Source organism: Haliaeetus leucocephalus, unplaced genomic scaffold (genome assembly GCF_000737465.1).
Source record: "Haliaeetus leucocephalus isolate CR32 unplaced genomic scaffold, Haliaeetus_leucocephalus-4.0 Scaffold262, whole genome shotgun sequence".
Classification (NCBI taxonomy): Eukaryota; Metazoa; Chordata; class Aves; order Accipitriformes; family Accipitridae; genus Haliaeetus; species Haliaeetus leucocephalus.
The window spans coordinates 8,543,696-8,558,403 of record NW_010972698.1 but is presented as its reverse complement, the minus strand read 5'-3'; the positions used below and the strand labels follow the sequence as shown (position 1 = coordinate 8,558,403).

At 41.8% G+C, this 14,708-nt stretch overlaps 1 protein-coding gene across 1 annotated transcript in view; it reads left to right on the top strand.

Annotated features, from left to right (window-relative positions):
- The window catches only part of CAPN6 (calpain 6), a 54,659-nt gene that overhangs the window by 23,661 nt on the left and 16,290 nt on the right, over positions 1-14,708 (top strand). Inside the window, exons 2-6 of the mRNA XM_010569032.1 lie at positions 7,387-7,518; positions 7,994-8,202; positions 8,587-8,779; positions 12,446-12,639; positions 14,363-14,440. Coding sequence (XP_010567334.1) covers positions 7,387-7,518; positions 7,994-8,202; positions 8,587-8,779; positions 12,446-12,639; positions 14,363-14,440 — 806 coding nt within the window. The remainder of the gene's footprint in view (positions 1-7,386; positions 7,519-7,993; positions 8,203-8,586; positions 8,780-12,445; positions 12,640-14,362; positions 14,441-14,708) is intronic.

Genomic DNA, 14,708 nt, shown 5'->3' with positions numbered 1-14,708 from the left:
AGGTTTTAACCTGTGTTACTTTGGATGCATTTCCTATAACTAGCTGGGCCTGCTTTTGTATTACTGGGTTTATTTTATGAGATACTCATCAAAGACACAAAGGATAACATTTTGTGTAGCAACTGCTTAGAAGGTATGGGCCTGTTCTGAACTATTACCTTGATTTATATGACCAGTAGAGAGACAGACCTATCTCCAGTGTCATCACACTATGAGACACATGACAAGGTAATGACTGTAAAATTGCCCTCTGAAAGAACTTGTGTTCTGGTTACAGGGGAGTTTAGACACCTAGCTGAGAGGACATGACTGTTTCCTGAGGTGAATCCAGTCTTAAGAATGGCATCTCTGATTGCAGCTCATAAGGAAAAGTAACACAAATTGTACTACTGAATTTAGAGAAGGGAATAGGTTCTAGGGGAAGAAGGCAGGAGACAAAGGCTGTCGTCTGGTAAGTTCAGTGAGAAAAAAATGTTATTCTCAAACAAAGCAGCTTTTCTTTAAAAACAAAGTATTATGAATGTGCTGCAGTTCTGTAGAATGTTGATCTAAAGCATCACAGACTAAGATAGCGCTGCAAGAGATGGTATGATATACTTCTAAGAGGGTCCAGGGAGAACAGAAAGTCTTTCATCATCATCTTGAGTGATTTCTGGAATGAAGTGCCAGAGGACTCTAAGAGGTTCAGTAAACACTTTGTTACTGAGGTTCAGGAAGAGGTCAGCCCTGTGGCACATCATTTGTACCCTTTCCAGCAACTGTCAGCATTCTGGACGAGAGCAGCTCTAGTGCTCCAAGGGTCAGGTGAAATCTAGAGGCAGCCAAGATACACACCATCTTGCCCAATGTTTGGGTATTTTTCTTCCAAAAAATTGATTCAGATCCTCCCCAAATACACATGTCCTGTATGCCGTGCAAGGCTGAAACCCATGGCCTTCACTGAGTATTAGTCACCAGTAGCCCCAAACCGAAAATGGAAAAAAAGAACACTATAAAAATGTCTGTGATGCATTTGGTTTTGTAACAGAATTTATTGGAGAGGGAGGAGGGGGAAGAAGCATTTCTCAATCCCCAAATAACTGAGTTTTCTTTTACACAAGGCTGGCACAAACCGGCATACTCTTTTCCTTGCATATGTACAGTTGGGTTTCTTTTTTAAACGGTATTGGGCATTATCTTGCTCTCAGGAACTGATGTTGCTGGACAATGGGCATGAAGTTTACAGAGGAATTACACATCCTGAGCTCAGGGTGTACAGACAGAAACCTGAGGGCTAAATCTTCCTTTTGTTGATTTACACGGCGTAACAGCACTGATGATAAAGTTGCTTCCTGATCTCAGCAAGGGCTGTTTCAGTCAGGGTCATATCTGACCCCGGTTTTCTTTTGATGGAGGTTTCTCTGAGAACTGTCCTCTGAGGGGTTAGAGCTATACCACAGGGCATGATTGTAACTTAAGACTTCTCTTTTTTCACTCCATAGGCAGAGTTTTTTCAGGCATAACAAGGTTGCAAAAGGCTTTTTGCATGCATTGAAGTATCTCGCACAGTTGGACTCAGTTATTTTTCTTTTTAGGGCTAACTGCAATTGCTTTGGCAAACAGCCTGATCTGGAGAGGGTTTCTATAAACATGCCAGCACAGCTGGGATTTATTATAGGATAGACAATCTCTTCTACCTCTTCAGCTACACAACCTCAGAATAAGTGCTGTCTTTGCTACCTTCCTTTAGATGAAGTTTGTTCATAGTTAGCTGTAGCCGAAGCTGAATTTTTGCATCCATATTCAGAAAGAATTGACTTTCCCCTTGCTTCCCTACACTGACCTCATTCTCTACAGGAGTTGACTCAGTATGATATGAGGACAGGAGAAGAGAAGAAAAATGGAAAGAATTCTCAGCTCTGACATTCAAACTGCTTTAAAAAAACTTAAGGCAATGGTGTACTGGGCTTAGGTAGATCAGTCTGATAGAATCAAGGAAAGTGCCTGTCTTGTGTGCAAGCAAAGGTAGATTACTTTTTATGTTAGGGCTGGGTTCTTTAAAGGGTGCTGGAGAAAGTAAGCTCTAAATGCTACCGAATCCTTTGAAAATCTTAGTTGCAAACATCATTATTGGTTTTTTTCTTCTTCCCTTTCCCTGAATCTCTGTTTTGCTGATCCAGCTGACAGACTCTAATCCACTAAAAAATAATCTTTCCCTTTTCTCAGACATCAGAGAGATTTCATAATGTTTTACAGTGCAGGTTCAGGTGATATCTGTGAAGACGCACAGCAAATTAATTAACACTTTGAATGAACACTTTCTCCCTATTTATAACCAATACTGCATATTTTTTAGTTCATGGATATGGTAATACTTATGCTAAGAGATGCATCTTCAGAGCTAAGGGGAACTTTTTTCCTCTAGCTGAATTACTCTAAGATTCAAAGTAGCCACAGCAACCTGAAGTTAATGCCTATAGTTAATCAGTTATCTTCTGTACTTTTCTGTGGTGCTTCTGGTCTCAAACCCTATCCTTTTCTTTTTTTTCTTTTTTTTCCTACATACAAAGTATTTCATAGCTCCAGTGAAATGGATGTCCATTGCCTCCCATGGCTCACATTGTTTTGAAATTTCCTAAGGAAGATACGTTGTAGCAAAGAAAAGTTGCAATCTTTCATATTTGCACTGCAGTCCAAACATTTTTGTATCTCAGTGAAATTCCTGACTGCAATTTATCAGAGCTAAGCAGATGACTGTTAGTCTGATGGTACAGACTGTATTATAAAAATGTATTGTGTCAGATACACTAATATGTACCAGCTTGATTTCCTTTCAGCATACAGTGGGACAGGTCTTGTGACTAAGAGACGAGCAGTAGATCTGATATAGTTTGACTTTCATAAGACTTTGGCAATATCTGATATGTCTCTCCAAAGTATCAAAATTTGGATTAATTCAAACTTCTGTAATGGGGATGCATAGCTGATGAAATAAATCACTTGGAGCACTCTCAAGCTGCTGTTGTATCGATGGAGTCCTACAGAAATCTCCCTTAGTCTGGTACTCTTCAGTATTTTCGTTACTGCTTGGTTGAGGGACTAGAAAGGCATGTATCAGAATGCTGTAGGACACAGACTGGGTTAGGATTGCAAGCCAGTTGACAGGGTTGAGAATTCAGACTTATCTTGATGTCTTGGGAAAATACTGTGCAATAAATAGGATGGAATTCAGCATCATTTCATCAATGCAACCAAGTACAGTGCTTTGGTATTAAGCAACTTCATGGCTCAGTCAGGGAGAAAGAATAACTAGGCAGCAAGTCCATAGAATAGGATCAGAGGGTGGATCATGGTCTGAACACAAGTTAAATATGTGAAGCTCAAGTGAAAAAGACAGAAAAATGACACCCCAGCTTCAGTAAGCAAGAGCATTGAGCTTTGCTCAGCACTGCTAAAGCCTCATTTGGAGCATAGTGTCTGGATTTGAGCACCACACTTCACCAGTGATACAAGACATGAAGAACCAGTTATTAAGACTAGAGAAGAGAGACTTAGAGGTTAGAATTTTATAGATTATATGAGGGATTGCTGTAGAAAGGAAAGGTAACTGTTTTCCCCATTCACAGAAGACCTGGGCTTGTAGAGCAGCTCAGCAATGCACTTCTTCGCTGACCAGTGGAGGAAGCATGTGGACTTTCCCTCATGGGCTGTATTAAATGCAGGTTAGAGAAGCTTCAGTCACAAGTAGGTTAGGGATAGCCAATTTGGACACTAGGCAAGTGGTGGGACTGACTAACTTGTCAAGGTCTCTCCCACTGGTATGTATTTCCTGTGATCCTATGCTAACTGAGTTTCTCATCTCCAGACTGCTCAGTGTTCTCCCAGTCTGCTCATTAACCAGTTCATTTACTTGCTGTGTTACAAAGAGATGAACCAATTAAAATCAGAAAAAGGGGTTTGTGAGCCACTTTATTTCTCACAGCATCAGTGGCTGAGTAACACTAAATGTCAGATATTTCGAGCCTACACAGTGCAGCAAAGATAGGAGGTGACACAAATAGACTTCTGTCATGCAAATGAAAGTCTGGTATGAAAATAAGAGCATCAGGGTTTTCAGCAGAACCATGAGCCCCTGTAACCTCTTACCTCACTTTCAGACTCTGTACAGCCTAATTAGAGTTCTGCAGATGGTGTTTATTTTATTATGCACATGCGTAAGGGGAGAACTAGGGAGAGCTCTGCATCTTGGATGGTGGAATGCTCCTTGTGGGCGTAAATAATACGACTGCTTTTATTAGCAGTGTTGTATCAGAAATAGTTTGTCTATTATATGTTAATGATGTATAATAAGACCCAGTAAACTCCTTTAAAGTTTTTTTTGCAAACGTGAAGATATTTCTCTTTTTTACACCACAGATGATTCAGGCTGACCCTGACAAAAGGGATTAGGCTTAAACCACTATGTTTGCAAAGGAGCTACTTCTAGTGGAATGCAGAACCTAAGTGCTTAGGTTGCAAGGGAGAGGAGGCATCAGGTCTCCTGAAATGCCTGGGCCATATCTCATGTAAGTGTCTCTTCCTTGTAATTCCTCTGATGGTAGTTGGCTTGGTCCTCGACTACCCTAAATTATCATTGCATTATTGGAAAGGTGATTTTTTTTTAAAAAAAAAATTATTTTTTTACATGCTTGGGGCAACTAAAAATGCTTAAAGATTCTCACAAGGACTGCAGAATAATATATTTAAATAGCACATATCTAACTGTGTTGGGGGAATTGTGGCTTAGACAGCTAATTCCATCTCAAAAGTATTCCTTAGAATTTGCTATGCTGCATCAGTGGTGAAAAGCAAAAAGACCAGAAGAGAGCAAACAGCTGAAATTAGCTATAGCTTGCACCTGAGTATTATTGTGCATGTCATCTGAGCCACATAGTGACAGTCATCGTAGAAGCTGTTATAATGGCTGTAATTAATGATAAGAGAAATGGAGCTGATGCCACTTTCTTGCACTGTTCTTTAGTCTCAGAAGTCCAGGGCTCCTAGGCAGTTTAATAAGAAAGGGTTCATCAAGCAGGATCCTGAAGAATTTAGTGACTATAGTGGAAACAGGGAGGTGCTGTTTCTAAGTTCTGCTGTTCCATGTTTGCTTTGGACCCCAGCGGTCAGCAAATGCTAATCTCATCCATATGTTTGGCAGTTGACACATGCTGCTCTCTGGTTTTTCTCTGAGGACTGTGTGAGATGCGAGACACACTTCAATTAAAAAATGACAGTTTAATGCAGTTATTTTTAGCAAAGCAAACCAAATAAGAGAATTTGTTTGTAATACACAGTAGTGCTTAATTTCTTTCAAAACCAATGAACATTTTGGCTTCCTCTAGTGACAGAAAAGTTTGGACAATTTTAACCCTGAAGGCTCAGTTTATCCTTTGGTTATTATGCTAACAAAATAACATTTTGAAAGGAAAAACAAACTAGAAAGTATTGCTGCTAGAGATGCATGGAAATGGGATATGAAACTTGAGTCTACCCAAGCTAGATTTGGAATGTGTGCTACCACTGCAAAGGCCAAGTAGTCAACTGATGTCAACCCCTGCAATAGGCAACTGGGTTAATTTACATCAGCTGAAGTACTAGCCTGAAGTTCCTGTTACCATTCCATATCAGAGCATCCAGGCAGGTTAAATTAATCTGTCCATGATGCAGATGACTATCTTGTACATGGTCAGTTTTCCTTGTAGGCAGCGTTTTCTTATTCAGAATTTTATTAAGGTCTGTTAATAAGGTTTGAAATTTCTCTTAAGTGATGACACATGTAAGAAATACTGACAGAAGAACAGTGTCATATAATGATCAGTTACTTGTTTCCCAAGAGGCATTTAACATTTCTACCAATTGTTATTTAATGAGAAAGGTCTCATGCCAAAAATACCATTTTCTTAAAGAAAACAGCAGCAGCTCCATGCATTACATACCGTGAGCTGACTTCAGGCTGCCATCTGCTAAACCAGCCCAGGAAAACAGGCTTTCAGCTCAGCACTTGAGGTGGTTCTTTTCTGTGAAAATAAGTTCAGCTGGCACTGATTTGTCACGGTCCCATCAAAGGGAAGACTGAGAGGTTTTGACATGCCTGTGGTATGTAGCCAGGCTTGGATTGCAGACTTGGTATTTTGGGATCATCATCTATAATTATCAAAGGGCAGTGAGAATCCGTGAGGTAAGGAACACAGCTCCTTATTCTGCTGCTGATAACAAACTGGAAAGACTGCAGTAAATTTGGAGTCTCCTGCCATTTTAAGGTGAGAGGGAGTTAATTATTCTGCATTTCTAATGCCTGGATATAAGATAATTTCCTTCCCACAGTGTTGAAATTTAGGGTTATTCCTAAAATATGAAAGAGCAGAATTTCTTACCACTGTCTGCTCTTCCGTCCTCTCAACCAGTTGGGAAAAGCAATGATTCATATGAGAGATTCATGAGCAATCATGAGGCCACATACGTATCCGTTCAGCAGAACACCGTCTACCAAGGATTTCTTGGTAACAAACACAATGCTGCTGCCAAAGGTACCCCTGTGGCTTTCCCATGTTCAATGATACTTAGAGGTGCTCCTCTTGGTGCCTTGAACTGCAGGCTATACAGAGACAGCAAGGGGCAAGCTGGTGAGGAGCAGGGAGACATCACAGGAAGAGCCAATTATGCTTTGGTGAGAATCTGCATGTAAACGGAGATGGAGGCAGGAAAGCAATGGGGGAGAAGGAACGAGTGGTTCTAATAAGAGCCAGATAAATGAGAAAGATGAGACCCACAGAATGAGAGGCATACTTCACAGACATGTATTTTATGCCTTCTTTGGTGCTGGGTGGCAGGGATCATTGCAGTAACTCATGCTGTTGGTGGAGGAGGGTTTCCAGTATGTCAGCCAAGGGAGTGGCAATGAAGGAACAGGACCTTAGAGTTCTGGTGTCCGTAGCATCATTTCCTGCTGCTTTTCTTGATGGGGTTTTTTTTTGGTCAAAGCCTTTCCCTGTAATGCTTCTTCCTTCTCCTTTCACTTACTTTCAGTTCATTAACTGCCCCAATGCCAAATAAGTCTTCCAAATGTTGAATTAATTCCAGTCCTCAAAGATCACCTTCAGCTGAGGACAGAACTAGGAACTCTGGCAAAAAAATCGGCAAATCCTGGTGTTTAGATAAAGCAGCACAATCTACTGGTAAGAACTTAAATAATCCTGTATACCCTGACTTTCAAATATCAGTGCCAGAGGGCTTTTGAACTTCCTGGTACAGAAACTCCACGCTTCAATGGGAATGTGATGCAGAACAAGTAAGGAGAGGAATAGCTGGAAGGATGCTGTCATCATTTCTGGAGTGGAGTCTCCAGTAACCTCTGGTTTGCTTTGTTAGGACCTCTGTGAAGACCCCCACCTGTTTGTGAATGGAATCAGCTCCCACGACTTACACCAAGGCACCCTGGGGAACTGCTGGTTTGTGGCTGCATGCTCCTGTTTGGCTCTGAGGAAGAGCCTCTGGCAGCAGGTAGGTGATCAATGTGCTTGGTGCATGAAATAAAGCTCATAAACCTTGGTTGTTTCCCTGCCTATCAGCCAACATTTTTCCCTCCAGGACCAATGTGCCTCTGATGAGTGGTGAATTTTGGTGGATTCAAATCTTCCCTTTCTTTAGAAGTTCATTTTTCATGATATGAGACCTCACCACTCCACAGTCCCGTTGAGCACCAAAGAAGAAATATAACAAAGGCAGAGAGTGCAATAGGTTCTGTTTGTCTTTCTCTGCAGATCAGTTTGAATTTTAGTTTCCTAAAAGATTCTGAAGTGGGTCTATGTACCAAACTTTGTACCAAATTCACCCTCTTTTTTCACTGCTTCATCTATTTCAGGTCAACTGCTCGTGAAGCTGAATACCAGCATAGTACGTGCTCCAGGGCAGTCTGCCCTCTGAATAAAGTTTAATATAGTGCATTTGGTGAACTTTTCCTTTCATGGTTTCTCAGGTGATTCCAGACTTTAACGAACAAGAATGGGACCCTAAAAACCCAGAGAAATATGCTGGGATTTTCCGTTTCCGTTTCTGGTGCTTTGGAGAGTGGACAGAGGTGGTTGTTGATGACCTGCTGCCAACAATGGATGGGAAGTTGATCTACTGCCATTCCAATGTGAAAAATGAATTCTGGAGCGCATTACTGGAGAAAGCTTATGCAAAGTATGCGATAGTTCATTGTCCTTTTAGTCATTAGTGCTGTCCATCTGTTTGTTTTGTCTTTCAACTCTGTCATACTTTCCATAGGTTTTAGGTTTGCTGCTAGTAGAGAACCTAAAAAAGATAGAACACTCCTCCTTTAACCTGCATGGAGAAGTTGAATCATAAAAGAGTGCAAGGTACTCTACCTCAGCAGTCTAAAGCCTTAAGGATCGTTACACTCCTTTCCTAGAAACCCAGCAAAGGTTTACCTGCAATCTGCTGTTTTGTTTTGTTCGGTTTTGGTTTTTTTCTTGGTGAAACACAAATATATTACCTACATTTAAGCCAAATTAGACCACTTCTAACAGCCACTTGGTAACTGAGAATGTTCTATGTTACCTCCAGGCTGGCTGGATCTTACGAATCCCTAGATGGAGGCAGCGCTGCAGATGCAATTGTGGATTTCACTGGAGCGGTGGCAGAATCTATTGATTTGGTACAGGGCAAATATGGTGAGATTATTTCTGAGCAGATAAAGCTGTTTGAAGACTTGCTGAAAGCGCATAAAAGAGGCGGATTGATCAGCTGTTACATTACGGTATGTATAGAGAGATGGATTTTAAGAGTTAATTTAAATGAAAAAAAATCTGGAAAAAATACCATTATGAGTATAAGTATATTGAGTATGTCCTTCATTTGTATGCTTTGGAAAAGCTTTGTATGGAAAAGGCTAGCAAGTTGGCAGCACTGTCAGCCAAGTACAACTCCATGAGCTACTAAATACAATCACAAAACTCCAAAGCCATTTGTCCTGCCACTTTACTGCGGATCTGAAATGCTATTCGTTCTGAATGGTCACAGTTGTGTATTGACCTGAGGTTAATCCACCTAGAATGTCCTAATTTACAGGCCAGATGGCAGCATTCGATTTCTGTATTTCTTAGGGAAATCTGTTTACAGAAAACCATTCTGCTGGCACTGAGCCGCTGAGACTTCTTGACTTTGGTTGTGATGATGCAGTCGCCTTGCCAGTGTAACACCGGAGCTGAGCTGAAAGGCTGAGCTCACTTGGTTATTCAGGTAGTACTCTTTGTTAACAAGACTCCCCATTAGAATTAACCAGCAAAACTTGCCTATGCTGACTAATGTGAGGCAGCTAACGTGGGTGCCTACATTAGGAGGCCATGACCCTGAAGTTCCCTGAGTCAGTAGAGAGGGGACGGCTTCCCCAAGGGTTATACAGGGTTGCCTTCTGTGGCAGCTTTACCTCGCTCCGTTCACTTGAGGTGCTAGAAGGCAGAAGAGTAGCAGCTCCCAAAGGGTGCTATATACTTCACAAACCACATGCAGACAAGGGCCTTGCACAGCCCCTTGCCATAGGAGGGAAACCAGTGACAACTAGGCTTAACTTGCCTTCTACCAAAGTCTGCAATGCCAGGCCATGACTGGGTAGCAGTGAAATTCTCGCATTGTCTGGAGCTGTTACCACACATGGAGGGCTAACAAACTGCCATGGCACCTGAATATTTCCTAAAAGATTGCTTTTAAATGATTTTTAAAGTGCAGCCTGCAGGAAAGGGGTCATTCTCTAGAAGTTGCAGGGTTGGCATCTAGGTGCACTTCAGCATCTTACTCCCATGCCCTCTGCTTCCAGTTTAAGACTTTAGCTAAGGCTAATCTCATGTGGACTTAGCTAAATCACTTAAATGCTTTGCTTTAATTTCCCTGTCTGTGAAACAAAGATTGTATTACTGTAGCACCTGGCTGTTTCACACATGTACTTTAAACTGGTGGACCCCCAAGTGTTGGTTCATTCAGAAATTCTTGCGAGTGTCATGATAGTTGTGCAGTTGTCTAGAACAACAGAAAATCAGCCATGTCTGGAGACACCTGAGAACTTTATCTGTTTAACTGGCTCTGGCCATGCACTGCCCTGCACCAGTGCCATGGAGATTAATCTGAACCTGAGAACTCAGCTGAGATAGAACAGGAGTCCTGAACTATCCCTCCCAGCAACATCAGGCAACAGCTCAGAAATAATTCTTCTAGGTCTTTTGTGTTTGTTTTACCTTTTTCACAAGCTCTGAATTTTTATTTAGGAAGAGTTCCATCTGGTTTGCTGAGACCAGGCTGGCAGACCAGACTTCCTGGTGTGAATTGTTGTTGTAAACATTGTTTCCGGGATAATAGGTTGCTCCCAAATGCTAAGGCAGTTCAGTTCCTTAATGTGGATCTGGTGAGGAGATAGGCTAAGTAGAGGGAGTTGTATCTTAAAAAGCAATTAATTAAAGAGTTGTAATGCCTTCACTTCTTCCTGGCATTACATTTCTGCCTGTCAAACGCAGATGCTTCTAAACATTGATTACACAGGGGCTGTTCCTACTGGTTTGGCTTGACTCGTCTGCATTTAACACTTTTTGATAGATGTATTATATACACAGTGAAGCTTGTTAGGTATAGAATATTTAATACTCAAGTGGCTTCACTGCTGACTTACAAACATGTCATCATTTTCCTTGGATTACAAAATAGCCCTGACCTTCACCATTTAGAAATTTGAACAGACAGTAGATGTTTAAATATCTCATTTAAATAAATGCCTTCAGAATGAGGTGGGAAAGGCAGCCCAGCAATGAGAAAAGCCTGGGGGGCAATAAAAGCAGCAGGAGAGGTTACAGACTCCCATGCTGTCAAGGACTCTTGTTTGCTTTTAGTTGTGAAAAATGCAAGTGAAAGTGTTACACTGGGGAAAGCCCAAACCCATTGGAAATGTCAGCCAGTCTTGTTGTAACACGAGCTGATTCTTTAGGAGCTGTTGTTGGTGAAAGGCAAAGAGGTCTTGGCAAGAATCTCACAGTTGCCAGACCATCTGTCAATTCCAATTTGATATAAATTTCTCTTTTCCTCCCCCCCCCCAATTTCTTATCTTTGGGGACTGAACACTGTTGTATCAATGCAACACCTGCCTTAGGAGAAGGACCCTGTCTTTTTAGACCCGAGAAGTTTTGAAATGGGTAAAAATATCTGAGAAAGTACTATGTGCGTTTCATAACTCTAATAAGTCCACCTCTCTCCACCAGAGCAAAGGCTTGCTTGATCATTGAGCTCTTAATTAGGTTATTACAAGTTTACATGCAAGGATCTGCACTGAGTCAAATCTTCCTTCCTTACTGTCCAAGGGAGTGAGAGTCTTAAGGCCCAATGGGTTACAGCCCAATATAGATGAGAGAGACTCTGGATATGGCTCAGTGCAAAGATGCCCTGGCTCCAGCAAGGGTGTGATGAATCTGGAGGCACGACCATTTGGATTGCTTCTGGCTCAGAAGAAGGGTTATAGCACTGGCACAGCTTTACTTTTTCCACTGTCCTGCCTTGTACTTGCTTTGTAAAGGGCCAGTCATTCAAAGCAACTCCAGCATCTTTATATGATACTGCCTTTTTGGTTTTAGATGTACTTTGGAGATTTTGATCTGGATGCATTAAATGAAATTGTGGTCTTTTTCAGAGCTTGACAATTTTTATGTATTCTTAGATCAGCATCTGATCAGGCCTAGGTCATCCAGCAGGATGGTTTACTGCCTGATCACTGCTGGAAATTAGGCTTCTTATGTGAAGTCTATGAGGAGCAAACCCAGTTCCTAAGACAGCCTGGAGATCTGCCAGTTGCCACATAAGAGAGGCCTGCCAGGTCACGAGTGAGGTACAGGACAGGTTTGACAAATGTCTAGAAAGTTTTCTTGCCTTGTGCCCTCTATTTTTACCCACTGCTAGTAGTTCTTCTGTGTATCAAATTTACCCCAACACAGAAACAGGCAATGGACTCACTGGCTAAATCCTTAGGCCCTACAAAATGTCCAGCTGAGGACACCACCAGACAGTGCTATGTCTGAGCACAGTCATCAATATCCAGAAGAGACATTTTGTAATGATGGCAAGATTTTGGAAGGGCCGGTAAAGGTTGTCCATCAGCCCAGTCTTTAACTCTCTGAGGCCAGGAGGAGACAGAATGTCTGTAGCAGGCAGTATGCTCCTAAACTCTGTGATTCTGTCTGCTAGGACTTGTCTGGCAGTATCATGCAAAAGACCAGACTAGTGAGCCACTAGTTTTGAGCCCCAGTGCTGTTGTTTGCCTGCATAGTCAAATCACTTGGGAAGGGGACGTATAGCTCTGTGAAAGAAACTAAGGCGTCCCGTTGAATGCGTAGCTGTCAGGTCCCTCAATGATGCGAGTTCTTTTTTTTAATTGTCATTCTTGGTGCTAAAGGCTTCCTCTGGCAGTACCAATGAAATGGAGACAGAGATGGGTCTTGTCATCGGCCATGCCTACTCAGTCACTGCAATTCGGAAGCTGCGCCTTGGAGAAAGGCTCATGTTCTCTTTTAAGGCAGAAAAGTTGTTCATGATCAGGCTGAGGAATCCCTGGGGAAAAAGAGAGTGGAACGGTGCCTGGAGTGACAAGTAAGTGCTGTAAAACCTGTGTGAAAGGATCAATGAAACTGTGATTAGGGCCACTGGATGTTAGATGCATGGTTAAACGCTGTTGAGACACGTTGGTCTGCAATACTCAGCGATGGCTGAACCGTTGTGCCATCTCTTCCCAAGTATAGAATTCTCTGAGCAAATGAACACATCCTGGAGGAGCCAGGAGGTTATGGCTTCCTGGACCTTAGTTTACTGTATACATCATTTTTCTGGCACACTGGAGCATGAGTAGAAAAATAGCCTACGATTAAGGTGATGAGTCAAGAACATGACGTTTGTTCCCAGCTTCACCAGTGAGTCTGTCTGTGACTCAGTTTCTCATCTGCAATTGCTAGCTGCTGGGGATGGTATAAGTCTTTTATTCTTGGATAATTTAAGTGACTGGTGAAAAACGCTGTAAAATTGCCACATTTGTGATTTCTTGAATTATTTTCTAATTAATTTTAATGTGGACCGTGAGCTTAGCAGGCACCTGTACAGAGACAGAAATGATTGCTGGAGGGGATGTATTCCATCACTGGCAATTGACACATGAAAAACTTTTAACTAGGATGTTATTCAACACTGTGCTTACTAGCCACTGTTAGCATTTAATAATGTAATGTTCTTAACAACAGCATATTAACTTCTTATCCTCCATACTTCAGTTAGCAAAAATCTGTTACTTTTTCAAAGAGTTTGGTTCAGGTGAAGTGCAAAGAATGTGCAGAAGAGCTACTGTGTCTTGTTTAACTTCAGCCCTTGTGGTTCCCCACTAGCCCTTGCCTTGGCACAGCTGCCACTCATTCCAGTAGAAGTGCTGAGGAGTCTGAGGCTGGCCCATGGTTTTTGGCCTAACAGAATTAAATTCAGAATTTCCAAATAGGTTAAGAAAATGTCTGTTTTGGCAAGCAACCTCCCTTCCTTCCTGCCAACCACGTTCAACTATATCCTCCAAGTACTTTTGGAAAAGGAGTGAGGAATTGTGGCTCTGTTCATCTAATGTAACACATTAGGGAAGGGGCTCATGCTGTCTTCTGGCATGTTGTCTGACTTAAGCACAGACTACTTGCATTTAGGATCCTGTGCTCCCCTGCAGTCAGTGGAAAGAGGCAGGGGCCTCCAGCGGACAATGCAGAGCACGTAAGCTCTATGCTAATGCAGGCAATGAAGTGTCTATGCAGTGCAGTGTTACTCTGGGAACTGGACACTAGGCTCCTGCTGCAACAGTTTCTTCTCAAAGGCTCTCTGGGGAAATCTCAGACCTCAGGCCTGCTTTATTTAAGGAGATTGAAAGACGGAGGGAATACTCTGGTCTAAGTGGAATGTTCAATAAGGTCCTGAGGAGGAAAACCAGGTTTCTTTTGACGGGCCTTCAGGGAATGGGGTCAATCTCGTATGACCTTCCAAACCAGCTGTTAAGTGTCCTAAGAGAGGGTGTGACAAAGGAAATCAATAAAGTTCTGCTCTAGCTGTGGCAATTTCCCATTCATCTCTTTCTTTTTTAGTAGCTTTCAAATCCATTAATGTTTTAAAACTCCTCCTGTAAGCCCCATGCTTTCTTCCTGGGTATCATCTGTCTTTTCAGTACTCCAATGTTACCTTTATAACAAGGGACCATGAGAGAATTTTACTTGCAATTTTTTTTTCCAGGTGAGAGTGTTTAATTTATTAATCATCTTTGTTGCCCCCCCCCCCCCTTTTTTTTTTTGCCTTTTAGTTCTGAGGAGTGGAAGAAAGTCAGCAGTTCAGAATGTAAGAGCTTGGGACTCACTCTTGAGAATGATGGAGAGTTCTGGTGAGTGGGAGTCATGTGAAGGGTTTGGAGATGCTGGCTACACTGAGTAATTGTCATTAATTCTGCCATTTAACAGCTTTGAAAACAAGTTGCCCAAATGGATAAGATTATCCAGTCCTGGGACAAGGTCTTTTTCTTTTAAACTCTCAAGGGTGCCAGAGAAGAACAGAAAAAATAGATTAGTAGAACAAAATTAGTAGCTCTTACTAAATACATTTCAAACACCCTCAAAATCTATTACCTATATTTAGGACATTCACTCAGAATC